Below are 26,762 nucleotides of genomic sequence, written 5' to 3'. Positions count from 1 at the left end.
TCTTAGATCAGGTTAAACAGTCGAAAAGAGGGAAATTAATTTCCTTCGGAGCGTATATCCCAGAGCAAGCCTACTGAAAGTATGCATTAGGCGCGTGACCTAATTCCAGTATTTGTAAGCATGCATCACAAGGTTGGGATACACGACAGACAATTAAATACATAATTGTCAAAATATAAATAAGGACAAAGCACACAAAAAGCCGCCCTCACCTGTGGTGTGAGTGCGCTGGTTTGCGGGACCCCAACTCCTGTACCCACGGCAGTGGGAACATTGGAGTCGACCCAGATTGACCACCATGCAAGGTCTGATGCCTGAGGAGTTCGGAATTGCGCTGGGCACACCCCTTAGGTGACCGCTTGCGCCGCGATCAGCGGCCCAAGACAGTGCACACTCTCCACGTCGTCATCAGCGACCTGTTTGAGGTAATGATTGGCAAAAACCGAGTCAGAACGCCAGTAACAACCTCGTAATATTCTGCGAACAGAGATATTCGAGTGTAGGGCAAATGTTGCAGTTAGCGCCCTGATCTCGTGCGGGTTTGACCCCGCTTCCCCCGAGACCGGTACGCCAGATTGACGACAGAACGAAGCCATAACGCAATCGAGTTGCGAGTTATTTCAGCAGTGCGATTAGGGTTACACGATATGAACAGACGGTCACGCCCTTGTCTGCGTTCATTCGAAGCCTTAAGATAATACTTAAGGGCCCTAACCGGACACAGCGATCTGTCCTCAGTATCAGCAGGATGTAAGATTTCCTTGAGTGATCTTACAGTGAATTCTCTCTCCGTTTGGCCCATGTCAAAGGAGAGGAGAAATGCTGTTTACAAAGTCACATGCCGGAACGAAGCACTACTCAAGGGTTCATACGGAGCTTCCGTAAGTGATTTCAACACTAAGGAAAGATCCCAGGCCGGTGCCCGAAGGCGGCCTTTCTGAAGATCTTGCTGTTTGAAACCCTTGATAATACCCCGAATCACCGGCTCTTATGAGAGACTGGTACCCATAGCAACGTCCCCTACCGTAGCAACGGAAGAGACATAGTTGGCAATGGAACCCCCGGAGAGTTTCCGGGTCTCTCGTAAGTGAGACATGAAACGAGCAATATCCTGCACAGATACCTTATCTGGCGAATGAATGTGATGTTTACAACACCACTTCGTGAAAATAACCCAACGTGCATTATACACCTTCTGGGTAGAATCACGATGCATACTAACGTATGCCCACGACGCCCGACGAGAAAAACCTTTACTCCTCAGACGCTCGTTGACAACATCACGCGTGCAGATTGAACTGCCCTGCGTTTGGATGAAGCTGACGGGTGTGAGGGTGGATCAGGAGATCCGGTCTCACAGGCAGTGGGAGTGGCGACTGCGTGACCTGGGTCAGCAAGTCGGGATACCACGATCTGTTCTGCCACATGGGCGCGATCAGTAACATTCGACAGCGAACTCCTTGGAGCCGGCTTAGAATGAGTGGTATCAACGCCGTCGGTGGGTAAGCATAAGCGTCCATGCCCGTCCAGTCTAACGCGAGAGCATCGTGATCGAAGGCCCTCGGGCCCGGGACTGGTGATACAAACAACGGGAGTTGATTGTTGAACCCGGCTGCGAACAGGTCGACCATCGGACGACCCAAACGTTCGCACAGCCACTGAAATACTACTGGGTTGAGCATCCACTCTGTGGGGCTCGGATCCCGAGGCCTCGATAGAGTGTCGGCCAGTACGTTCAGCACACCTGGGATGTGACGGGCGCGTACCTGGCACTGTCCACCAGAGCGTAAAACTCGAACGTGAGATCGAGTAGCGAGTGACTGTGGGTTCCCCCCAGTTTGTTCCCATAGGACACTACCGTCGTGTTGCCGGTCGCCAGCATGAGCCGGGCGTCGACGAGACGATGCTTCCAGTGATTGACTGCGTTTATCACTGCCTTGAACTCGAGACAATTGATGTGAAGACCTAGTTCGTCTACGCACCACAGCCCCGAGCCCCAGTTAGGAGCGGCACCCAGGCGCCTGTGCAGGGACCCAACAAGAGCAAGTGTGTGCCGAGAGTCCTCGGCAACGTACTCCAGGGAAGCATTTAAACTGAGCAGGCAGTTGTAAATGCGCTGGTCACGGTCCGTGGGAGAACCTTCGACCAGACTGGCCGCTGCAGCCAAGTAAGTGTCTCTGTGAGACATGGCAAGCATGGAGTGCCGAGCGAGGGCGTCCAGCTGGTGCAAGGTAGCTTGCGTTACCGTAGCAGCCGGTGGGGCACGGACACCCAACCGCTCAACATGGGCCTCCGCGGTAGGACCAGCCTCGGGAAAGGCAAGGTCATGTCCCGGGAATAAACCCTTTCTCCACGACGTCGGAGGCAACGGGAGACCCCGACCGGAGGCCCCAGCGAAGGCGTTCTCCAAGGAAGTCTTGATACCGTGCAGCAAGGTTGATGCGGGGAAAGCCGTGTCGGAAGACTCATCGTATACCTCGGAGGAACCCACAGAGCCGTGGATTCCCCGCGGTACCGGCCGGGGCCATGGCATGTCCTCAAAGAGGTCATAAACCATGGCCACGCGGTCCTTAACCGATAGCTGGAGCAACGGTTCGGGGGAAGGACCGGTGACCACGGGAGCCGCCGCCGTACCGGTGGACCCCGCGGCCACCAAAGTGGCCGGGGACAGAACAGCCAGCAGCGTATCCTGATATAAGGCCGCCAGCTTGGAGTCCACAAGTTTTGCAAGTAATGCAGCGACGGAATCCCCGGACAGCCCACGGGCCGCCAAGGGATCCGCCGCAGCCTAGTGGTGGTACCCGCAAGGGGACCCCGACCGGACGAGCCGGCCACCACAGGGGTGGAAACAGACTGCACATACAGCCGGTAGCGCTCGCTTGCGGCACACCCCGTAGCTCCTGGTTGCGGGGGTAGAGGGGGTGGAGGACAGCGAAACATCCATGTCAGACATTTTGTTTGTACTATGAACAAAGAGCAAAACATGGTTACAACACACGCACCACAAATAGTCACAAACGAGTATTTTCACAAGAAAATAAACGAGCAATGCGAATATAGAACATACACATATAACATATAGAGGAATAAGTGATGTAAAAACCCCAAGATATACTAGAACAGGGGAACGTAAGACGCAACGTGCAGACGAGACACCCCGCAAGTATATAGAAAAAAAGGGCGGGAAAAATATTTCCTTTTGGCGGGAAAAATATTTCCAAGCGTAGTTACAGCAAAAGACCCGTAAAGGCACAGTTTATTAGAGAGATTAAACAGTAATAAATATCACCGATTGGTCGGAGAAACAGGAACGCTTGAGCAGTTTATTGTACGTCTTGCTAGAGCAAGCGAAGAGACAAGAGTGAAGGGTGTCACATGGCAGCTAGGTGGCTACGCACGTGCTGCATGAGGTAATTGAGATCTCTGTGGTAGATTTCGCTATAGCAGCAGTTGTGGGAGACAACAGCCTCGGTATAACAGTGGTAACGTATTACTTAATGTAATTAAATGCAATAAGGATTTTAACAACATAAAGTTGTCATTGATTATAAACATACTCCTCTGATACTTATGATTTTTACTAGATAAATAAAAGCTGAGACTCGGAATATTCATTGTTTACTCTTCAAGTCAAATCTTCTATTCTTTCAGAATGAGGCAGAATACTACAAATCATGAAATTAATGTGAAAAAATGCAGGAGTCCATAGATGACATTAATAAACTGACACATTATATCAGGCCATATTGGAGTGTAATGTCGTGACGGCTTCACTGCACATGGGTGAAAACAATGACATACCTCACAAAGCTCACCGTAAACAATGTTATTTAGACAGTGCTGGTCAGTTTCTTCACATAAGATGATCAAGAAGTTTTGACAGTGTTTTTGTTCTTGGTAACCTTGTCAAATAATGTTATAATTACAAGCAAAACAATTCATACTGATGTTTTCTAATTACTTTTCATGGTACAAAGGCAGGGATACTGGCATTAATTTCATGACACATAGTCGACACTCGCATTAATCTGGTGACTTACATTTCATTTTATGAGTCACAGTATCAGAATTACAATGATGAACCATACGACCAACAGTGAATGTCTGGTACCTGCAGCCAAGAAGCTCGCTGGCAGACTGAAGCTGTGGATATACTCCCTTCTCCATGGGTTGTAGCCACAGTTCAGGACCACCAGTTGAGCACACATCTTCAAGTTATGGATGTCTTCTGGGGACACAATGTACGACCTCTCCGTGGCTACTCCTCCCTCCAGACGGTCCTTGTTGGGCGTCAGGACGAGCAGGTTCTCTCTCCAACATCCGAATGTTGCTGCAAAATTAATATGCTGAAAGTTATGGTAATAATAAAAACATGAAACAAAAATGAAAACAATGTGAGTCCCTCACTAGCATTAATAACATACAATATATATACAGTCAGCCATGTTTCAGTAATGAATTGCATTTTCTGGTGTACAAAAAATGCAACACCAATACACAGCAGCTCTCGTGGCCATCTAATCCCCATTTAATTCATACGAAGTATTGGAGGCTTTGTTCTATGCAAAATCCCATTTGTTGCTTACAAAACTAAAGTTTAAAAAAACAAAAACTTACATATCTGTGTGTCTTGAAGCAGGATAAATTACGGAAGCCTTTTAGGGCCATTTTTTTTTTTTTTTTTTCAATAGTATCTTGAAATTTCAAGATACTAAGTTGAAATTTCAAGATACTATCTTGAAAGTTCAAGATACTAAGTTGAAATTTCAAGATATAGAAGTTGAAATTTCAAGATACTAAGTTGAAATTTCAAGATACTATCTTGAAAGTTCAAGATACTATCTTGAAATTTCAACTTAGTTTCTTGAAATTATAATAAATTATAAATTGAAAGATAGTATCGAAAAAAATTAAAATAACAAATGGCCCTAAAAGGCTTCCATACTAAATAGTAGTAGCATCCTCAATAATTAAATGTAGTGCTCCAGATAATTGTTCAATTGAGTATGGTACTGGTGACTATCAGAATGAGTTCCAGACATATTTGGTTAAACCAAGAGTTACCGTACTGCTTGTTTGTAAAATTGTTGAGTACTCGTATGCTAAAATAGTTATATACACATTGCAATGCTTTGTACCTGTCCTGCTCACCAGTTCATTGTTTATCAGGTCGTTCAAAATGTGTATGACTATTTGTTGACCATATCTACATGAATTTGAAGGCCTCTTTGCTTGGAAATTCATCAGCACACTTTGCGAACCCATCATTCAAAGACCTAGTGTTGTACATTCGGATTTTGTTACGTAACAATTAATTATGAGAGCATAGTATTGTAAGCCCATGTATTTGATAAGGTTGTAATTTGCAATCCGTCTATAATTGAGTAGTTTTCATCCATACGATACACCGATACGGCATCTATCTGGAGCACTGTAAATGTAATATATCACCATTCTATTATGACTTCGAAATATGTGATGCTAAAAATAACCATCCAATCAAATTACACTCATAAGCCCAGGAATTCTGTGCTTATTGATGAGAGAGGTGGAGTTGGTAACGTCACTTCTCAAAAGAAGACTGGTTTATGTTTCCAAGATATACATCATAGTAAATGGAGAAATATTACACTGTCCAGAAGGTATCAACACTGTAATTACACAATGATAGAATGGTCAAAAGGTGGTAAAGGAATACCTTTGGTTTCAAATTCTAAACAACTGTCATGAGAAGATGACAAATCCTCTGAGCCCCGACGGATTTGAAAGAACAAATCATCTGATTGTTACAGCAAGTCCTACAAGAGTGATCTGTCTGTCCATGTACAAGAGTAGTTACTGAGCTATCAAAACAATACCGAGCTGGGACTCAGAGCTTTGTATTTCTATGTCAGATCCTTTGTGGCAAAGATGTGAGTTAGTGGATGTCTGGTCTGGTCTGGTCCATGGCTTATGCTGTAATCTGCTGCATTACCAACTCTAGATCTCAATAGTTACTGAAGCTCACCTTTCACATTAAACTTACATACTGCAGCTTAATTGCAATAGAGATATAAATGTTTACACTAAGCATTTCCTTCCTAGTTCCCATCACTGGTGAACAGCAATCCAGACAATCTTGTGGTAGGACCATAGTCGAAGTCAAACTTGTTGCCGTGGAAACAGAAGAATAGAAACTCTAATAATCCCATAATACCAAAAGGCACCAGCTGACACGCTGGTCATTGTGTGTAAAGTTTCATGAAAGAATACCTATTAGTTTTAGAGATATGCTCCGGACAAAAAATGATTACAGACGATCAGACAAGCTGATTACTAAATCCCTCCATATTACATACAGGGGAATACAAATACATGCAACCGTAAATCCCTTGATGCTCCTCACCTATATGGACAATGGTGGCTTTCTGCAGATCCTGCAGCAGGCTGTGCTTGGTAGCTTCAGTGCTGACCACTGGGTTGACGTCAAGACACTCAGCTACTTTGTGCAACGCCTTCGTCATGTTGTCAAGGTCACACCTTGGTCTCCAGGGTTGACCTCGGAGCTCCACGCTGAACACACAACACCCAGGTATCAGTGATGGGAGGAAACAAGGTGTGTGTGAGAGGGGGGGGGGGGCAGATTGAAAAAGCAGGTGTTGAAATTGGTTAGAAACATTCACTGGAGCCAGGTCATCTTCTAGGGGCAAAGGAGTTAACTGACTTTATAAACCTCCAGTGACATCATCCTATTGTTCTCCAGTCGGGTTCGGGTTAAATCTAATAAACAGGGACGTTGTAATGTCCCTGGGATTTTATAGGATATTCAAGTCATATTTCCTATAATATCCCAGGGATTTTATATAATGTCCTGGGTATTTTATTAATATAACTTCCGTTCAGATTGTAACATGAAATGTAAAATCAAATGACAAATGTTTTCTTTATATTCCCGAGGATCGAACTCGCAACCTTCATATCTGTAGCCCAGTGAGTGGACCACAAGGCTACAGAGGTGTTGATAAGCTGCACTGCTTTTTAGAATGTCGTACGCCAACAACAGATATTTTACGCCCGTTTCCTAAGGTTCATGGAAAGTATGTTCGAATCATAAAAATGTTGATAAATGTTGTTTAAAGTTTCTTTTTTCGGTTTATAAGTGAGATAAAACACTTCCCCTCGGGTTGTTATGATATTTAAAACCCTTTCCCTCGGAAAATCCCTCAGGATGCGGGTTTTAAATATCATAACAACCCTAGGACATGTTTTATCCTATACATAAAAGTCTAGTTTCCACCCTTGCCGAAATAGGCTGGAATTTTGGAGTCATAATTTGGCTGAGCTAACAAGTTTATGCATAGTCCAATCATCATAATCACATTAACTGCCATACTGATATCAGGCTATTGCAGGATTTGCAAAGCATGTTGTACCGACAACCGGGCATCAACAGATATTTTGCAAATCTTTTTATGTTTATAATCAAGGTGCTCACGTGATGTGATGCACTTTGCAAAGTCAGACCATTTTATTACAATATAGATTTTGATTATCAATCAGATCATCTTTACTGGGTGCCAACATATTGTTTGAAGCAAATGCAAATTATATGAGAGGTGGAATCTGATTAGTCAATAGGAGGGACATAGAAGGGACATAACTCGTAATAGCCATTGGTGGAGCTAAGATCAAGCCCAGAATTTCAGCCTAGTTAGGCACAAGTGGAAACTGGACTTTAAGAGTTAACTCCCTTCCCTGGGGAGGATGGAGCCAGAGCAAAGAGTACATATACCTTTCACTTGCCACAAGGATTTTGATGACATTTTGAGACACCAAACATGCAAAAATCGTAATACTTATAAATTCCAATTATATAAAACTACAGAATTTTCTTGAAAATGCATTCATCTGGGTAGGCAAGAATCTTAGTTTAAAGTCTTTTAACAATTATGAGTGACTCAAACCTCACAAAAACTGAACCAGTTCAGATTACGCTCAGCAAGAACCCCCATGATTCTTATTGTTGCTAATCATGTGACACAGGACATGCTATCCTGACAAAATGGCCTCCATTCTGTTCACGATTCTCATTCTGTGTGAGTAACCACATGGCAATCAGGGGATGTAAACTTCTGATACATGTCACCATGTCACCAAGTCACCATGATATCCTCAACAATCAGTTGCCTGTAGCCATTTTGTCCTGTTGGGTGTCCTATGTCACGTGATCATAGAATGAAAGTGTGGTTAAGGATTCTTTTTCAATTTTCAAAGCCTAAAGAGGAAATTAAAGGGATTTCCAATGCTAAAAGCAAATTCAAGGGCTTTTCCAGGCAAATTTTGAAAAACGAGCCCCTAACCGAACTATACAAGCCCAGACACAGCTCTTTGGGAAAGGAAGGGGTGCATTTCGTGATTTGGCAGTTTTTATTTAGAAATCAGTTGTTTGTTTGATAATACCCGGTACGTTCCTTCAATCACCTATGAAGCTTCCAAATGTATGAAAGCTTAGTATACATTAGTATGTATCTTTGGAACCGTGTATACCATACCACACATCAACAATCTTTGAAAGTATTCCTTGCCTGGGAACAGTTTCCCCTGTAGAACTCCGTTACTCACCTGTCCAGAATTTCCGGGCATCCGTACACCACACATCTCTCCTTGCTGCTGATCTGCTGATACAGCGTCACCATCTGACTTGACGTCGTGATGTCCGTCTCGGTGGATGTCCGTGTCGTCAGGGTGGTGTATGTCTGGGTGCTCAGCATCTTCTCTGGTGACACCGGTCGACCAACGGCTTGGGCAAGTCCTGAGGATACACCCCCAGGACCAGCCTCACCCCTCTTGCTATCTGCCCTGGAAAGCTGGGACTGAAAAGTTGCCTCCCTGCTCAAAGCTACCTGAGAGTTCCTTCCCTTGTCGGGGGTTCTCAAAACCCCTGACGTGTACAGTCTAGGATTGGAGACATGCTTAAGATTGACTCTCTCCAGACTTGACATGCTGAGATCCGATGGTGTGATGATTTCGGAAAACAAGCTCTCTCTCTTCTGCATTGCCATCACTTTGTTTGTGCCTCCTTTCCGGCACTGGGAGCGGTCAAACTCTAGTTGGTCCTGGTGCCGGAGATGGTCCATCTCGTTCCGGAGTACTTTGTCCAGTAGGAGCAGACAGGGAAGAAATGTGATCCGGAACCGATCCATCACATACCTGGCATTCCAGTCCTGAAGGATTCCGAACGGACAGTGACACAGTTCCTTATCCGGAACTATCAGCAAGTGGCTCATGGTATCCAGGCTGGAGAGAATGTCCTCTACTGGAGCAAACAGGATATTGTACAGCTGCCTCTGTGCTGATTTCTTGGCTTTCGGTGTAAAATTGTCATTTTCCAACGTTTGGGATGTATCTGTGGTGTCGGAAGTGGGTGATTTTTTGGCTAGTTTCATGTTCGTCCTGCGGACATTTTTTAAGTCCGCATCTGGAAGCGGGAGAGATTTGTTTTCACATTCATTGACGAGGTTCTCCTTGTCATATTCTGACAGCACTTCATCAATCAAACTCTGGATCTGAAATCAATCATTCGATAACAGGGCATCATCAACCAAATGATAACAATAAGATAACATATTGATTATATCAAATAATTATCATGTTTAACACTGCACTTAGCAATATTCCAGCTCTATGGATGATATGGCAGCATCTAAATAACTAAACCTAGACTGTATCAAGTGGTATGCATATAGGATGCACAATTTGCGTCTGGTGAACCCCTGGTGATGATTTATAACATTATATTTGCAAATGAGTAAACTATAGAATCCATAAACCCAGACATTAGGTATGTATATTATTGCAAAGATCTCATGGATTGGCAGCCCTGGAAAAAACAGCATTATCCTCCTAAATTTCACTCTCGCATAATTTCTTTTTTAAATAAATAAAATAAAATAGTCTTGGTTCTCAGGCACTGCCCACATTATTATAAAGTCTGCTGCACGTTTCATTTTTATTTCCATTTTTAAAAAAATTCTGAATATATTGCGTATCTTGAGCACATGACCCCAGCAGTTAAAAGCTACAATAAGAACAACATGATTTTGCCAAAATTACTGTAAATAAAATTTGGTTATATACTAGCTTGAACAACCAACAAAAACAAAAAACAAGCCGGGTCGCCAAAGCCATTGCCTGAGAGCCAGTTCTTTGCTTTTTTTTGCCTTACAGTATCAGAATAGCAAAACCCATACCTGATCTCGCATTGACATATCCTTTCCTGCTCTCCCAGAATAGAACCTGACCAATCCCCTGGCTGGCTGCAGTACCCATAGCAACAGGGATGAATCCAGTAGCGAATAGTACATAACAGTCCCGTTCTGCTGACTGACAGCGCGATTCATCCTCTCAACAGTCCACACATCACGCAAGGCAAGCGTACTGGGAATAGTCTGCCCTAAAGTGGATGTAAAATTGGGCAACTGGGTGATAGTCCGCTTTCTATATCCCTCGGCAAACTGAAGACACTCCTCCTTGTTCCCAAGTTTGCTTAACACAGACTGGACACCATCATAACACTCCAACAGCTGTTCGTCATACCCAGCCGGCCTGTGAGTACCCTCGTCCACATGTTCTCTGATTTTGGTTTCATAGAAGGGGATAAGTTTTAGGAAATATTTCAAGGCCTGTTCGATGTCTTGCATCTGTGTTGACGCCTGCTGAATGCAAGCGATGTTGTATTCAGCCATTGTCTGGATGTCTGTGTACCCATAATCCTTTGCAATGTCATAGGCTTGTTCGTAAAAATACAAGCTATACTGCTTCTTAGACTGTGCTCGATATGCATTGCCGAGCTTACACAGACCTGTAGACTTTGTCCGACTGTCAGTCCGAGCACATGCCTTCAGCATTGCCTCATAATGCTTCACGGCAGAATCATAATCTTCTTTCAGCATGTAAGAATCAGCCAGCATCTCATTTGCGATAGCAAGCATACGCTTGTCGCCAAATTTGGCTGCCATCTTGATGTACTGTTCATGGTATGTTATACTCAGCGTCCAGTTCCTCAAAGCAGCATACACAGTCCCCATGCACCCATATGCCTGTGCAATGCCTTTCCTGTTTCCGTTTTTCTTTGACAGGTTCATATAGAGTTGATACTGTTCAAGAGCTTCTTGATAATTTCCCAAAATCTCACTTAGCATCCCTGTGTTGTGATGTGATTCGGCCAAAGTTCTTCCTGAGAAACCAAACTCTTTCATGAAACCGTTATACTTTTGTGCGTGATAAACTGCAGAGTGCATATTCCCGATTGACTTGTACGCGATGCTGAGATTCAGATGCAGCCCACACTGCAGCTCCTTCGTCCAAAAGTCAGGCAAGTTTTCACAGTGTCCCACCTCTGTGAGGAGCTCAGCTTTCAGATGCAGTAGTTTCTCATAGTATATTATGGCTTGGTAGGTGTCCCCGTTCTCTAGATACAAGGTGGCCACATTGACCAATGACTTGGTCTGATACAACTGGTCATGGGTGGCAACAGCCATTGAGAGGCACTCTAGGTACAGACCTATGGCCTGGTCCCTCTGACGAAGACTTGTGTGAGCGTTTGCCATCGTCAGAAGTATTTTCATCGTAATTCCTTTCTGGTTTGTCTGAAACTTCTGAGCCGCTTCGAGAATTCGGATACACAAATCAAACTTCTTGCTCTGGAAGAGGCATACCCCAACTTCACTGAGTTTCTTGTAGGCGTCCATGCCTGAAACCACATATTATTGTGTATGGTGGGTGAATGTGTGAAGTAGGGCTCAATGTAAGGAGCTTAATTAAACTTGCACTAGGTGCATGTTGACATGAAAACCTTGTTGCACAAGACCATGAGACAAAACCTGGTTGCACCCTGTACCCATGAATTTATCAAAGTTGAAACACGTCCACATAATCTTGAAGTACTCACATTTTGACGAGAGAGAAAGACAAATTACACATCAAAAAGGGGTTATTGACTTACAATCTAAAATAAGTTCAGAGGTATTGAGTGTGTGTGGAAGTGTAAGGGGGACACCGAAATATGAAAAGTTGTGATGGCAACTTGGTGCATGTGTATGTAAATATTAGGTTGCACTTTTTAATAACAGGTTGCACTGGTGCATGTGTTATAATTATCACTATTATGAACAGCATCTCTAATACCGATTGTCATAGCTCTCCCACTTTTGGATGCGATAGTTTGGCCATTGCGTTTATCTACGTTGCCCTGCTAAATCTATGGGGAACAACTAACTTGACTCTCAAAAATATCGTCGTCCAATATATGACGTCATCAAGTTGCGAGCGCATATTTGTATCTCCAGAAATGACGTCATGGTAGAACAATGTTTTATCGTGAATAAACCATGCTTCGTTCTACATAGCTCTTCATGATTTATCGCGAAGCTATCTTATGGAGCTAAATCGTGCCCTGTGAAGGAATGTTGATTTACGCAGCAATCAGCAATATTCCAGCTATGAATAAGTGAATGAATAAGTGAGGGAAAGATATTGGACATACTGAACGACAATCAGTCAATGTCCTAAAACATAAGACTGGTCTGAAACCCTGCACTGCTTGAACAAAATTGAAAGGTAAGGGTGTTTGTTTGTTTTTTGTTTAACGCCACATTTAGCAATATTCCAGCTATATGACGGCGGTCTGTAAATAGTCAAGTCTGGACCAGACAATCCAGTGATTGACATCATGTGCATCAATCCACGCAATTGGGATACAATGACATGCATCAACCAAGTCAGCGAGCCTGACCACCCGATCCTGTTAGTCGCCTCTTACGACAAGCATAGTCACCTCTTATGGCAAGCATGGGTTGCTGAAGACCTATTCTACCCCGGATCTTTACGGTTCAAAAGGTAAGGGTGAGCAGTATTTCCAGTATATAGGTAAAGTGAGGTTCATTCTTGCCACGATACGTATCACAATATCATTTATTAATGCTCTGTATATCAGGTGATTTCAGTTAGCGATTTTTATCCTGAGTTGAATGTCACACACTTGCCAAATAACTTCGAAATGTTTCCGGTAATACGGCCTTGTGCATCGTAAACTATTGGGATACACTTTAAACCTCCAATACCCATCCATTTTGCTTGGTTCATAAACCAACCTTTAAGACTTTTTCTGAACTCTGTTGGCATATCACACAGGTGAGAAGCTACAGATGCAATGTGATTGGTCAGTCTGTCAGCATCGTCAAGGTCAAGGTCAAGAGCAGTAAGGAAGGAAATGAGAGCTTCCTTATTCTGGTTGAGCTGCTGAAGACAGAGCCCGAGAACATGATGTCCCTGCAACACAAAATAAACATGCGAGTAATTAGCTCTGAGTATTGGCTGTAATTGAGAAACCAGTGGTTGATAGCACGAGCAAATATCAATGTAAAAATCATGACTTGATGACATACATCTACATAAATCACTGTAACCAGGTACATACAGCTTGGTCAATCTCTGTAACCAGGTACACACAGCTTGGTCAATCTCTGTAACCAGGTACATACAGCTTGGTCAATCTCTGTAACCAGGTACACACAGCTTGGTCAATCTCTGTAACCAGGTACACACAGCTTGGTCAATCTCTGTAACCAGGTACACACAGCTTGGTCAATCTCTGTAACCAGGTACACACAGCTTGGTCAATCTCTGTAACCAGGTACACACAGCTTGGTCAATCTCTGTAACCAGGTACACACAGCTTGGTCAATCTCTGTAACCAGGTACACACAGCTTGGTCAATCTCTGTAACCAGGTACACACAGCTTGGTCAATCTCTGTAACCTGGTACATCCATCACTGTAACCAGCAGTACCTAGTCAATACTTACAGATTACAGAGTAGACAGCTTATTCTAAACCACGCCCTCCTTCCTCGTAAGACTACCATGTTATAGAGCCCATTAAAACTACTGCTAGATATAGGAATAATTCAGAGAAGCCATCCCCAACTGTGGCAATTGAATTAGATATTTTGGGGTAATTTTACAAAAGATTAGTAATCACTGTTAGTACAATTGACTGCATGGCATCTTTTGCAGAGACTTTTATCCCCAAAATACATTAAAATCTGTAAATGTTCGCAACAAAAACAAGTGATTATTAATTGATTTTTAACTGGTATTAGCAAAGACAGTAACTACACTGTGTTACTGGCGATATGTTTTACAAAATGAGTGATAAATTTCACTATTCACGGAATTTATTTTGAAATATCATCATGATCCTGCCAAAATGGAAATGTAGGCCTCTCTGACAACCTGTCTCTGCCAATCCTAAAATAAGTCCTTCATTGGACATACATGAAAAAACTTAGTGTGAGTTTGTTTTTTTAAATAAAGGAAGTAAATGGTGATCTCCAAATGATAACGTGTAATTACTTAAATCAGAATATCTGAATGACTCACATTTGTGCAGTCAAGTGGACCCACAGTTTGATAAGTCTAGTAAGTTTATTTCCCTCATCCAATGCTAACATTTAAGAAACATATTTCACGAGAGTGTTCACAAAACTGAAAAAGGTCGCACAAAGTATAAGATTGTGACGTCCAAATGGACTCACTACATCAGGAGTCAACACTATCAGACCCACCTGTGAGTACCCGGGACTCATCATGATGACCGCCTCCGCATCCACCCTGGCCTCGTTGTACCTGCCCATCTGCAGCAGGACCAGGGAGCGGTCATGCAGGACACCCACATTGCCCTGGTCAATGTCCAGTGCCTCACTGAAGTACCTCAAGGCTTTAGAGTTGTCTTTGGCCCTCGCGGCCTTGTTACCTTTTTCTTGAAGGGACTTCACCTGTGAAAAAAAATCATGTTCCAATTAAACATTGACTTTTGGATCTTATTTTCTTTTCACTTTCACTAAAATGAGTCAATTGAAATTGACGATACCATGCTGATGATAACTTTGGTGCAATTGAAAAAAGCATAGAAAAAAGATGCGGGGCTTCATATTAAGGTCAGTTTTGATACCAATCTCATTAAAATCAGATCTAAGTTCTCGCTGCCGCTAAACAAAGATCGGAGGACATCCCATTACAGGTCACGTCAGAACGAGCTTTCGCAAAGTTTGACCGACCACTGAAACGACTAACAAAAAGTCGACATCAGCCAATTAGTAAGCAGCTTTCTCGGGCTTTTTATGGCACTCGTTTCAACCTAGCGATTTCCATTTCAGACTACGCTTGAAAAATATGTTGACACAGTTCTCGATTAAAAATTTGAAAACTGAACAAATGAACATTCCAGAATGTCTAATATATGGTTGCGATTGTATGGCAGTGCTTCCCATGTACTGTGCAACGCATCCTCTGTTTAAATGTTTATTCTACGGAAGCGAGAGATAGATGATAACTTTGACGGAATCAGTCGTAAGGGCTGTAACTGTCGTTCTAAATACCCTGTGTTAACGTTTTCCAGGTTGCATGTGTAGAAAACACATTCTGACTGTCACTTCCATGATCTGGTAAGCGACGCTTTGATTGGTCGGATGAAAGGTCGTTCTGATGTCCTCAGATCTTTGTTTAGCGATAGCGAGAACTATGATCTGATTTTAATGAGATTGTTTTGACACTGGAAACATATCTTTGGGGTCCTACCTCGTGGATTTCCTCTGCCTCGCTGATAGCTTCACTGCCTTCAGCAAGACTGGGCAAGCTGTAACTCCCTAGTAGAGGTGAACTGAAGTGTGTGGTTGGTAGTCGCAGCTCCATAGTGCAATCAGGGCGTCACTGCATCGCTTGTATGTCTTACTGCATTGATTTCACAGTACCACCTACCTGAAATACAAACATATACTGATTAATCTAGATACATTGATGCCAGGGATTCAAACTCAGAACATGCCCACTGTAAGTTGTAACAGTATCATCGGGGTACATGTGGTTTTATGCATCCTGCGTTGGGTTTTATACCCTGTGCTAGAGGCGAGTGGTATGAAACCTAACGAGGGACACAAAAAAACACTTGTACCCCTTGTGATACTGCTACAACCAATGCATCTTACCAACATGTTTTAATATGACACTGTAAAAAACTTAAAACAAATTATTTGAAATTAAAAATTAATAGAGAACAGCTGTTTGAATGAGCTGTGGTTAACTTGTCACGTGACTTTTAAGACTCAGAAAAAGCATGTGGCTTTTTGCTTGAAAGTCGGGTAAAAGGGATTTATTCTGCCTCTCAGAAATCCACGTGCAGCTTGACTTGCTCATGGCGGGGTACAAGGGATTTATTCCCCAACTAAGAACTTTATTTCCCTCCAAGGTGGGATACATCGTATTTAATCAAGACCACTTGGACCAATCATATCTCATCATTCTGACATGGAGGTATGATAAACTACCTTATGCTTGCCATAAGCGCCAACTAAATGTGGATTGGTTGATTAAATGAGTGACCTGGCCCATATACATTGATGACCACTGATTTGTCTGGCCTATCTAAAAACTACCATGATATAGAAAGTGATATTGACAAAAATAAGTAAAAATATTTTATCAAGAAATTTTTATGAGACAGCGAGTGAATGTCATTTTACGCAGCAGTCAATAATTAAAACTCCTGCAATATCAGCCCGGCCTGTAAATAACTGAATCTGAGCCAGGATACCGAGTGGATGAAAGTATGTGCAACAATATATGTATGACAATCAAACATCAAAATAATGAAAAAGGAAACGGGTAAGGGATCTGCTGCAATCCGTTTTAATGTACATGAAGATATCCTTTCAATAAAACATATGTTTTAGACTTTTGTTTTGTGTGTCAGGCAATTTTCAATGGTGAATTATTTGCAAACTCTGAATTACTTGCAAACTCTATCGTAATCAATGGGACTGGCCGCCATGTTGTTGATATCACCAACCCTACATTGAGGCGGGTTTGTAACTCACATTCTGATTGGTCTGTTAGTCTAAGTAGCACAGCAAGTAAAGTTGGCTCATGAAAGTCAAGGGCAGGTAATTTGAGATTGCACGAACCACAGGAATAGATCCAGGGGTAAGTGCAGATGTACATAAATGCTAGCCCTGGACATATCTAAGATGGAAAGCTGGCTGCTATGACAAGAATGTGTAATGAGGACTCCAATCTGCAACACAGTTACTCCAGTGCAGCATGTGATAGTACCACAAAGAAATGATACACAGATGGGTAGGTTTGAAAGGGTTTTTTGGCATCAAAGCTCTATAAAGAGAAAACAGTATTTAAAGATGTTCCATACATAGTGAGTGAGTATGGTTTTACGCCACTTTTAGCAATTTTCAAGCAACATCATGGCGGGGGACACCAGAATTGAGCTTCACATATTGTACCCATTTGGGGAATCAAACCCGGGTCTTCGGCGTGACAAGCGAACGCTTTAGCCAATAGGCTACCCCACTGCCCACATGCTTGCTGTGAAAGGCGACTATGCTTGTCGTAAGAGGCGTATAACAAAATTAAGAGGTCAGGCTGGCTGACTTAGGTGATGCATGTCATCACATTCCATTTGCGTTGATCGATGTTCGTGATGTCAATCACTGTATTGTCTGGTACAGACTCGATTATTTACAGATGTCGTCGGTCAAACATACCACTGTAAGTCAAAACAGACCAGTGAAATATCAGATTGAAAACAAGAACAAGTTCTTCCTTTTTTCATTCTTTGTGACTAGTATCCTACAAGAGATTTGTGATGTGAATGTTGGATAGTAAAGCAGTACATATAGCTAGGGTTGTAGAGCTGCCAAGGGTCAAACAGGTGGATAGATATCCCATTTACCTACTATAGCATAAATGTAGATATAAATATTTGAAAAAAGCAACATCAATCTAGATCATTAATCAATTCAATGCCATAGTGATGATTGTGTCAGTGTAAAAAATCGCAGTAGACGCGACCGATCCTGGTTTAACAAAAGCAATTGTATTTTACGGAGGTGCTTCAATTTGTATTAAAAAATGGTTAAAAGGAACATATCTAATTACTTGTCACCTAGATTGTACAGTGACTAAACGTAAAAAAATGGTCAAACACTGCTTCTATTTTAGTTCTGAAACGTTACATGGAAAATAACCATTTCACTTCATTTACCGATGTTTCTGAGACATGGATACCATTTGCAATTAACCAATAGATGTTTCCTAAAAATACCTGAAGAATCATATGTAATGACAGTTCCGTACATTCATTTTAATCGAACTTTTGTTGGAGAAAATGTCAAAAATGGGCCCATCGTCCGCCATTTTGACGCCGTTTCTATACACAACACAAGTTCCAGTACTTACCTCAAGAAAGAATTATGTTTCGCACACAACCTTTATACGAACACCAGACTTTGAGGCCTACATTTTCTGTCTTTCAGAGCCTGATACAAATATATCAAATAAGCAATGCAAGTTTATAATGTTTGGCAAGTCTAGATTTTGGGGAAATGAATACCGAAATATGACATTTTTGTTTTCAATTTTTGTTTTTATTAAAGCGTTAAATAAAAGGGTGATTTTTCCAAAGATATACATTTCTTTGTTGTAAACTAAGATCACTGATTATATATGTTCCTGGGTTCGTATCTGTAACAACGTTATTTTTGTTTTTGTACTTATGGCGACTGTGATTTGGCTGTTTTCCTTACTTTTTAAACATTGTTTTCTATTCGATTTACGATTATAAGGGATGGTGAATTATTTCTATCAAATATGTTTACCCTATCATTGTTCGTGAGTTTCCATTGGTTAAGCACAGGCTTCCGTGGAAAATGTGTCACGACATTTAATTGGATGATATTTTCCCGTCACTTTCAACGCATGTGATGAAACATTGAAAAGTGTTGCTTATCGCAATGATGAGCTAATGAAATACATACACGTATATCCAACACTTACATTCACATTTGGAGAATTGTCGTACGTAAACTTTCATATCTGTCAAGAACTCTATCTACTATTGGTAGTGTCAGAGACCCTGATATATGGTCTCTGGTAGCATATGGTATGATACGAAGTCTTGAATGTTATGATCAGCTGATTGAAAAGGCGACGATTGTTCTACATTTCTATCTACGTATTCATTAGTCTTTGGCTGTTTAATTTTCCTTCTTCTTGTTCTCATAATTTCAGGTAAGTTTCACATTCCAATGACTGAAACAGAAACAAATGACACTGTTCCAGGTCGAGATTGTGTCAAAAAGCGATGTCAACGCTGTTTGATGTCGAATGTATTGATGATCACTGATCTTTCAAACATCATTCGTGGCCTCACTGTGTCAAGATCTGAGAACACCTTTATATGAGGTCTGATCAAGTTAACCTTGAACAAACTTTGACCAGGATGTGTGGGTTTTTAACCAATCTTACGGCTTTCTGAAACATTCAGCCTTTTTACTGTACCACCTATTTCAGAAATTTTGAATTTAGCAATAGAAAAAAACCAAAGAAGGCAATATTCCCTCAATGGAACTCAGGTTTTGGTATAGATGACACAGCACTCGGAAACAACAGGTGCAGTGCTGATTATTTACATTCGGAACTTCTCGTTAAGTTCCGTTTTGAAATACAAAAATCAGATGCTGATCTGTTTGAATGCTTATATCTCTCTAACTGAGAATTTAGAAGCTGTGACGCTGATTGCCTGATCAGAAAGTTCACCTGACGCAACCTCATGGAAGTGTTGTCAGATCTTCACCCAGAGACGTCATATGTGAGTGAAATATTTAATTTTGATGAGATTGGTTGTAGATATTTAGGGTTAGAATATATCCCCAGCAGCATGTTGTTGCATGAATTTGTTCTTATGCAAAGTGTATTATTTCAGACCTGAGTTGACAGGAGGGCTGAGGACGCCATGGAGTCCATGGACTGTGACAGCGACCCAGATGTCACCTCTCCACATTCCCCAATGCAGCACTCAGGCTGGGAATCTTGTCAGAGAGCTGTCTCCTACATCAGCACCATCACTGCTTTTAGGAGGAGCCCTGTTTCTTCTAACACTCAGCCAAACAACCCCCTAGTCCCTCAACCCGTTGCCATGGTAACTCAAGACAAATTTGAGGACCAGTTCCAGTCAAACTTACAAACTCCAGAATCAAGATGGAGTAAATGCAGGAATGTCTTTTCTGCTATGAATTCATTCTCTGGATTCCGTGCACAGCAGGTGCTATCTCCAAAGGAGAGTGAAAAGAGCATGGAAGGTTTTTCAGATGGGGAGGATGATAGACAGGTTACCATGGTAACTAACTCTATTCCTAGGTTCCAAGACATTGCTCAGAACATGAATCCATGTTCATCAGGGAACATGTCAGGATCAGTGGCTTCCTTTTTGGGGGGGTTGATCTCAAAAGCATCTACAGATAATTCAGAACCTGGTATGAATATTGGATTAATTGATCATGATACAATTTTGGGAAATGGAGAAAATAAAAAGGAAACATATTACTCGGAAAGTCTCATACTGTCTAAACGACACAGCATGCCTTTCTGCTCACCGGCACGATCAAGTCCAAAACGGTTGTCTCTGGAACCAAAGAGTGATAGAAAGGGCAAACACACTTCACTGCCTCCGCCAAAAATGCCAAGACTCTCAGAAAACGTCCAAAAAGCTCACAGTGCCAGTCCCCTTCGTTCTCTATGCAAACCTTCCACTGCCAAGCTAAGAAAAACAACCCATCACACACCCCACACTACATCAGATCCTTCATCTAAAAGTCATAAAGTGACATTGAAGTCCTTCCTAGTGTTCAACATCTTTGTTGGCGTTTGTCTTTCATTGTACACTTTAAAAGTGATTCAGTCAACTTGCTCAACCTTTGCCAACTTTGATGTCAATGACCTCAAGACAGATTTGAGGTCAAATGTGTATGGACAGCATCTTGCAACAGAGATCATACCTGACCTCATTGACAGATATTTGAAAGAAGTTCACCAAAGATCAGCACCGAAACCTCTTGTGATATCCATTCATGGATGGACTGGCGTTGGAAAGAATTATGTCAGTAAAATTGTGTCTGATTTCTTTTCGTACACAACAGTAAACAAGCTATTAGTTCCACTTCATTTTGCTCACGGCTCCCAAGACGATGTTTATGCTCAACAAATTCCAGAATGGATTGAAACAAACATCACTCGATGTTACGTTAATTTTGTGATATTTGATGAAATGGACAAAGCATCGAATGGTGTTCTCCAAGGATTGAATGAATCTGTCAACAGGATTGTCAATCAAAATGCTACTGACACACCTGTGATATTTCTCTTACTCAGCAATTCCAAAGGGGCTGAAATTAACAAGCATGTATTTCAATTGCTGTCAGCTGGTCGTCACAGACATGACATTGCTATTGATGACTTTTCTCAGGTGTTTCATACAAAGAAGCCACTCTGGTACACAGAATTTGTTCCACAGAAAGTGATAGATGTCTTAGTCCCTTTCTTGCCGTTAGAAAAGCAACATACTGTGCAATGTATTAAAAGGGACATAGTTAAAAAAGGTCTGAATGTGGACAGAAAGGCTGTAGTCGATGTTGTTCAAGAAATGTCATTTTTCAAGCTGAATTCAGGGAAAGAATTCTCTCATACTGGTTGCAAACGTGTGTCTGACAAAGTCGATTTAATTTACAGTGCCTTTGACGAAAATTAATTAACTTTAACTAGACTCAGGCTTTAGACTACATTTACTAGAAGCGCAGAGGCCTGTTAAGATCCTGGTTAGAATTGGACTTCAGCAACCCATGCTTGATGTCAGAGGCGACTAACGGGATTGGGTGGTAAGGCTTGCTGACTTGGTTGATGCATGTCATCATATCCCAATTGCCCCGATCGATGCTCATGATATCTATCACTGGATTGTCTGGTCCAGACTCTACTATTTACAGACACTTGTCATAAAGCTGGAATATTTGCTGAGTGTTAAACAACAAACAAACAAACAAAAGAGACGCAGACTGTACCTATATTCTGTGATACACACTACTGTGGCTTTTGTGATCTTCTCAGAGCTGGTGGAATGTCAGATACATGTTCACTGCTGCTGAGTCTGAGCTGGTGTTCTGACAACGTAGATTGTGTCGTTTCTCTCCCTACAGATAGACGTGCTTCCTGTCTCTGTTTTCTTATCTTCCCGAGGCAAGGGAATTAGCTGACCCTTGCCAAACTAAGCTTGCCAAACTAAGCTGGAATTAAAGAGTTATATTTTGACTGGACTAACAAGCCTATGCATAGTCCAATCAAAATTGTGTAACGAAATCGGAAGATCGGAAGATTTTATTTTCTTTGTTTATTATGTGAATTAACCATGGTGACCATTTAGTATTTATGGTATTTGCACTTTTGTGTATATCAGTACGTTATATGAAGTGTCTGTCATATAAAGAAAATGATCCAATATGGTATTGCAGTACATAAGTGAACTCATACAGATTTCATCATACACAAGTATTTGGTAGAAGTGGGAACTTTTGCATGATTTGTATTTGAAATTGTGTCTGGCTGTACTGGGTGTTGGTTCAGATCAATTCTCAGACCTGGCTTGCCCACACTATACATGTTGGATTCTTTGTTTGGCCATGTTGGATGTTCTTCATTTAGACCTGCAGAAAACTGAAATTCTTTAATCATGTTAATCGGTTGACTTTTTCAACAAAACTCCTTTTGTTTGCCCTGGTAATGGTATGTTGTGCTAATGGTGTATTTGTGCTAATGGTCTTTGGTGCAATTGATTTGGGACATGTTTATGACAAAACTGGTTTTTTCTCCATGCTTTATATCTGGAAATTGTATATGCATGTATTTGAACAATAAATTATATTTGTTACATGATATTCTTCTTAGAGTAGAATATGTACATGTGCTTGACACGAGTATTAGCACTTAGCTAACCTCACTTGGTACATATCACTGTGTGACCAGCACCCCACTGCTTGTAATAGGAGGTGACCATATTGCAAACTGGACATACACATCCTACGTTTGGCATAAGATGCAACTTGACTGAGTGGGTGGTTAGGCTCAGCTACTTTGCTGATGTTGTATGTACCAGGACGGCATGAATCGTTGCTCATAATATCAATCACAGGATTGTATGGTCCGGACAAGATTATTAAGAGACTGCGGTTATATAGATGGCGGCACATGGTCCTGTGCATAGTGCACAGGTCACAAATCAGGTGAACTGAAGCGACATTGGTCGCGGAGAATAAATGGCTTCACTCTTGCCCCACACTGAAGCACATGGTGTCTCCTTGGGCAAGTGACTTTGTTCGAAATGTGCCTCTGTTCACTCAGCAGTGAATGGGTACCCGGTAGGATGAGATAGTAATGTGGCTCTTAACCTTCTTGCACCTCACAGGCAGCTTGTCTTGTATGATCCTCAGGGAGCTGAGAATGAAACAAAAATCTAGTGCCCACTCATCCATTGACTGGGGTAAAAGTACATTAAGGGGATAAAACAAACATTGGTCAACTCCGATCAGTATACTGTGTCTGACTGTATTCATGTTCAACTGCAATATGGTATCTCAGTGGGCTAGCACTATAAAAGCAGCATTAGTCCGCACCGGTACAAGCAGACATGCACGTACACATGCACGCAGCTCTATTATTGAGAATGCTAAAATTGCAGAATATTGTGGTTTGTGTACGTGGATCATTCCGACCTTCCCAGAAGATAAACAATTATCTTATCAAACATGTCAACAGCAGATGTTCTGACAAGGCCAGGTGACACTACAGCATGGTGTACCCGACCCATGGCCTGGTGAAGCATGATGCCTGATCCATGGCCTGCCTGTCCTGGTGTAGCATCATACCTGACCAATGGCCTGGCTGTCCTGGTGTAGTTTCATACCCGGCCCATGGCCTGGCTGTCCTGGTGTAGCATCATACCCGACTCATGGCCTGGCTGTCCTGGTGTAGGATCATACCCAACCCATGGTCTGACTGTCCTGGTGTAGCATCATACCTGACCCATGGCCTTGCTGTCCTGGTGTAGGATCATACCCAACCCATGGTCCAGCTGTCCTGGTGTAGCATCATACCCGACCCATGGCCTGACTGTCCTGGTGTAGGATCATACCCGACCCATGGCCTGGCTGTCCTGGTGTAGCATCATACCCGACCCATGGCCAGGCTGTCCTGGTGTACAATTATACCCAACCCATGGCCTGGATGTCCTGGTGTAGCATCATACCCGACCCATGGCCTGGCTGTCCTGGTGTAGGATCATACCCGACCCATGGCCTGACTGTCCTGGTGTAGGATCATACCCGACCCATGGCCTGGATGTCCTGGTGTTGCATCATACCCGACCCATGGCCTGGCTGTCCTGGTGTTGCATCATACTCAAACCATGGCCTTGCTGTCCTGGTGTAGTATCATACGCGACCAATGGCCTGGCTGTCCTGGATTAGGATCATACCCGAACCACGACATGGCTGTCCTGGTGTAGGATCATACTCAAACCATGGCCTGGCTGTCCTGGTGTAGGATCATCCCCGACCCATGGCCTGGCTGTCCTGGTGTAAAACTATACCCGACCCACGGCCTGGCTTTCCTGGTGTAGGATCATACTCAAACCATGGCCTGGCTGTCCTGGTGTAGGATCATACTCAAAACACGGCCTGGTTGTCCTGGTGTAGCATCATACCCGACCCATGGTCTGTCTGTCCTGGTGTAGAATCATACCCGAACCACGAGCTGACTGTCCTGGTGTAGAATTATACCAGACCCATGGCCGTCCTGGTGTAGAATTATACCCAACCCACAGCCTGGCTGTCCTGTTGTAGTATCATACCCAAAATACGGCCTGGTTGTACTGATGTAGGATTGTACCCGACCCATGGCCTGGCTGTCCTGGTGTAGAATTATACCCGACCCATGGCCTGGTTGTCCTGGTGTAGTGTCATACCCAAGCTGTAGTCTGGCTGTCCTGGTGTACCACGATACTCATTCTGCGGCCTAGCTGCCCTGGTCTAGTATCATAACGAATGAGTGTTTGGCTGTCCTGGTGTGTGATTATATCAGCATCGTGGTGTGTGTGTCCGCGTATCAGGATACTTGCAAAGTATGATTTGGTAAATTAATTAACCCCATAAGTGTGTTCCAATCCTTGTGGAATGAACGTGATGCTGAAGCGTTAGACCATCGTGGAGTCGTATGAAGAATATATTGCTTAGGATTGGGATGCCTGCAGTCCATGTTCTGATGGTGTGAAAATGTCAGTGCCCAATCCCTTATGCAAGTTTTGAAGATTCCGATAACAGGCCAACCACAGAAATTCAGTGTAGTTATTCTCGACCCTTTTATTTTGTCAAAAATATAACAAGAACAAGAAGAGAGAGGTAGCTTTTTTTATCTGTGACTTGAAGGTAATTTTATGCGCATCTTTACCTTGAATGTCTGGTGTTCTGTCCGGTACCTGGAGCTGTAAAGAAATATGAAAATGTGTAAATACTGGTCAACAAAGGAAGCGTATTAGTGTCACAATCTAAAAAAAAAAAATATTCTCTGCTGGGAAGATACTCTCAGCAACGTTTATAATAATATAATCTAGTTGTCTGTTTTAAACAGTTAATTTTCTGAAAAATGGATTGGTCAACAGGCGCAATGCCTATTTAAAGACCTCTCCGATACAAATATATTATGTTATATATCACAACACACAGTGGATGATAAAATATTCAATATCCAATTAATTTAAAATGTTCAATATACTTTACAGGCTTTCAAAGCGTTTGGTTAGGGTCAAGTATCCATGAACAGATTCTCGTAGTCTAATATTTGTTTCAGATGACAGTTATATTTCCAAACATGGTTTTAATATCATAACCTTTTATATAAAAAGAAACAATTTGATCTTATATCCGTATATCCTTTACATTGAAATAAATAATGAAGAATATCTTAGTAATAATGACTACTATTGCACTTAGGATCAGTAACAAAACGATCAAACCTATGTCCATTTAGGTCACTGCAATTTAGTCTCATTCCACAGTGGATGATTTGGTTTTTACTGGTACCAAAACACTGAAATAAAGGATGTACAGTGCTAATAATACATTTTTCGTAATTCTTTTTATATTGAATTAAAGATTCAGGACACCTTAACGTGTCATCCAACATATTCCAATCCTGAACTGATGATGGCAAAAATGATTTTCTATATGTTTCCGTGCGACATGAGGGTACTTGCAGTATTTTGGATGATCTTGTTACATACGTGGAGTGAGCTCGAGTGAGTGAGTTGTGTTTAACGCCGCTTTTAACAGTGTTCCAGTTATATCGCGGTGTGTCAGCTTAATGTGGGAGGAAAGACCGAAGTGATGGCAGGTCTCAGACGTTTACCACTTCGGTGAAACCTACGAGCACGGGTATGGTGCTGACAAACCTAGAAACATAATCGGGGCGAACCGGGATTCGAACCCACAATCAGGTTTCTGGCATGCCCAAGGAACGCAACTCTGCACAGCGAATCGCGGCGCCTTAGACGATTGGGCCACCCGTGCCCCCTACACACGTGGAAGTGGCAGAAATGTTAAAAGGAATTAAACATGATCAGTATTCGAGCGTTTTATTATAGGATAGTTTGTTGAATACATCCATATTGTGGTTTTGTCGGCGATCACTGGGTGAAATATAGACTGTTTCATTATATATTTTACTATAATTCGCTCCTCTGACAGATCCACACATGGTTCTTGAAGCATCCGATTGTACTTTTCTAATAGCAGTTCTTGGCCTTCAGTACAATTGTTCCAGATGTAATCACAGT

General features: G+C 42.3%; 2 protein-coding genes across 2 annotated transcripts in view; one reads left to right on the top strand and one right to left on the bottom strand.

The window, feature by feature from the left end:
• LOC124148982 (tetratricopeptide repeat protein 28-like) overlaps window positions 1-18,254 on the bottom strand; it is a 44,065-nt gene extending 25,811 nt beyond the window's left edge. The window contains exons 1-8 of the mRNA XM_048389181.1: window positions 18,153-18,254; window positions 15,617-15,796; window positions 14,605-14,814; window positions 13,131-13,308; window positions 10,230-11,731; window positions 8,602-9,545; window positions 6,386-6,552; window positions 4,112-4,330 (exon numbers count right to left, since the gene is read on the bottom strand). Of these exons, the coding sequence (XP_048245138.1) occupies window positions 4,112-4,330; window positions 6,386-6,552; window positions 8,602-9,545; window positions 10,230-11,731; window positions 13,131-13,308; window positions 14,605-14,814; window positions 15,617-15,730 (3,334 nt within the window). The 5' untranslated portion in view covers window positions 15,731-15,796; window positions 18,153-18,254. The remainder of the gene's footprint in view (window positions 1-4,111; window positions 4,331-6,385; window positions 6,553-8,601; window positions 9,546-10,229; window positions 11,732-13,130; window positions 13,309-14,604; window positions 14,815-15,616; window positions 15,797-18,152) is intronic.
• Window positions 18,255-18,783: 529 nt separating this feature from the next.
• On the top strand, window positions 18,784-21,806 carry LOC124148983 (torsin-4A-like). Its single transcript, XM_046520297.2, has 2 exons — window positions 18,784-18,904; window positions 19,812-21,806. The coding sequence occupies exon 2, from the start codon at window positions 19,842-19,844 to the stop codon at window positions 21,630-21,632; it is 1,791 nt and encodes a 596-aa protein (XP_046376253.2). The 5' UTR covers window positions 18,784-18,904; window positions 19,812-19,841; the 3' UTR covers window positions 21,633-21,806.
• The last annotated feature ends 4,956 nt before the right edge of the window (window positions 21,807-26,762 follow it).

Source organism: Haliotis rufescens, unplaced genomic scaffold (genome assembly GCF_023055435.1).
Source record: "Haliotis rufescens isolate VD_foot unplaced genomic scaffold, xgHalRufe1.0.p SCAF_8, whole genome shotgun sequence".
NCBI classification, from domain to species: domain Eukaryota; kingdom Metazoa; phylum Mollusca; class Gastropoda; order Lepetellida; family Haliotidae; genus Haliotis; species Haliotis rufescens.
The sequence above is the reverse complement of the archived record's forward strand: the minus strand, read 5'-3'. Positions and strand labels throughout refer to the sequence as shown.

Bases quoted from the DNA above. Each gene is read 5' to 3' on its own strand.
- LOC124148983 (XM_046520297.2), top strand. From the start codon at position 19,842: ATGGAGTCCATGGACTGTGACAGCGACCCAGATGTCACCTCTCCACAT.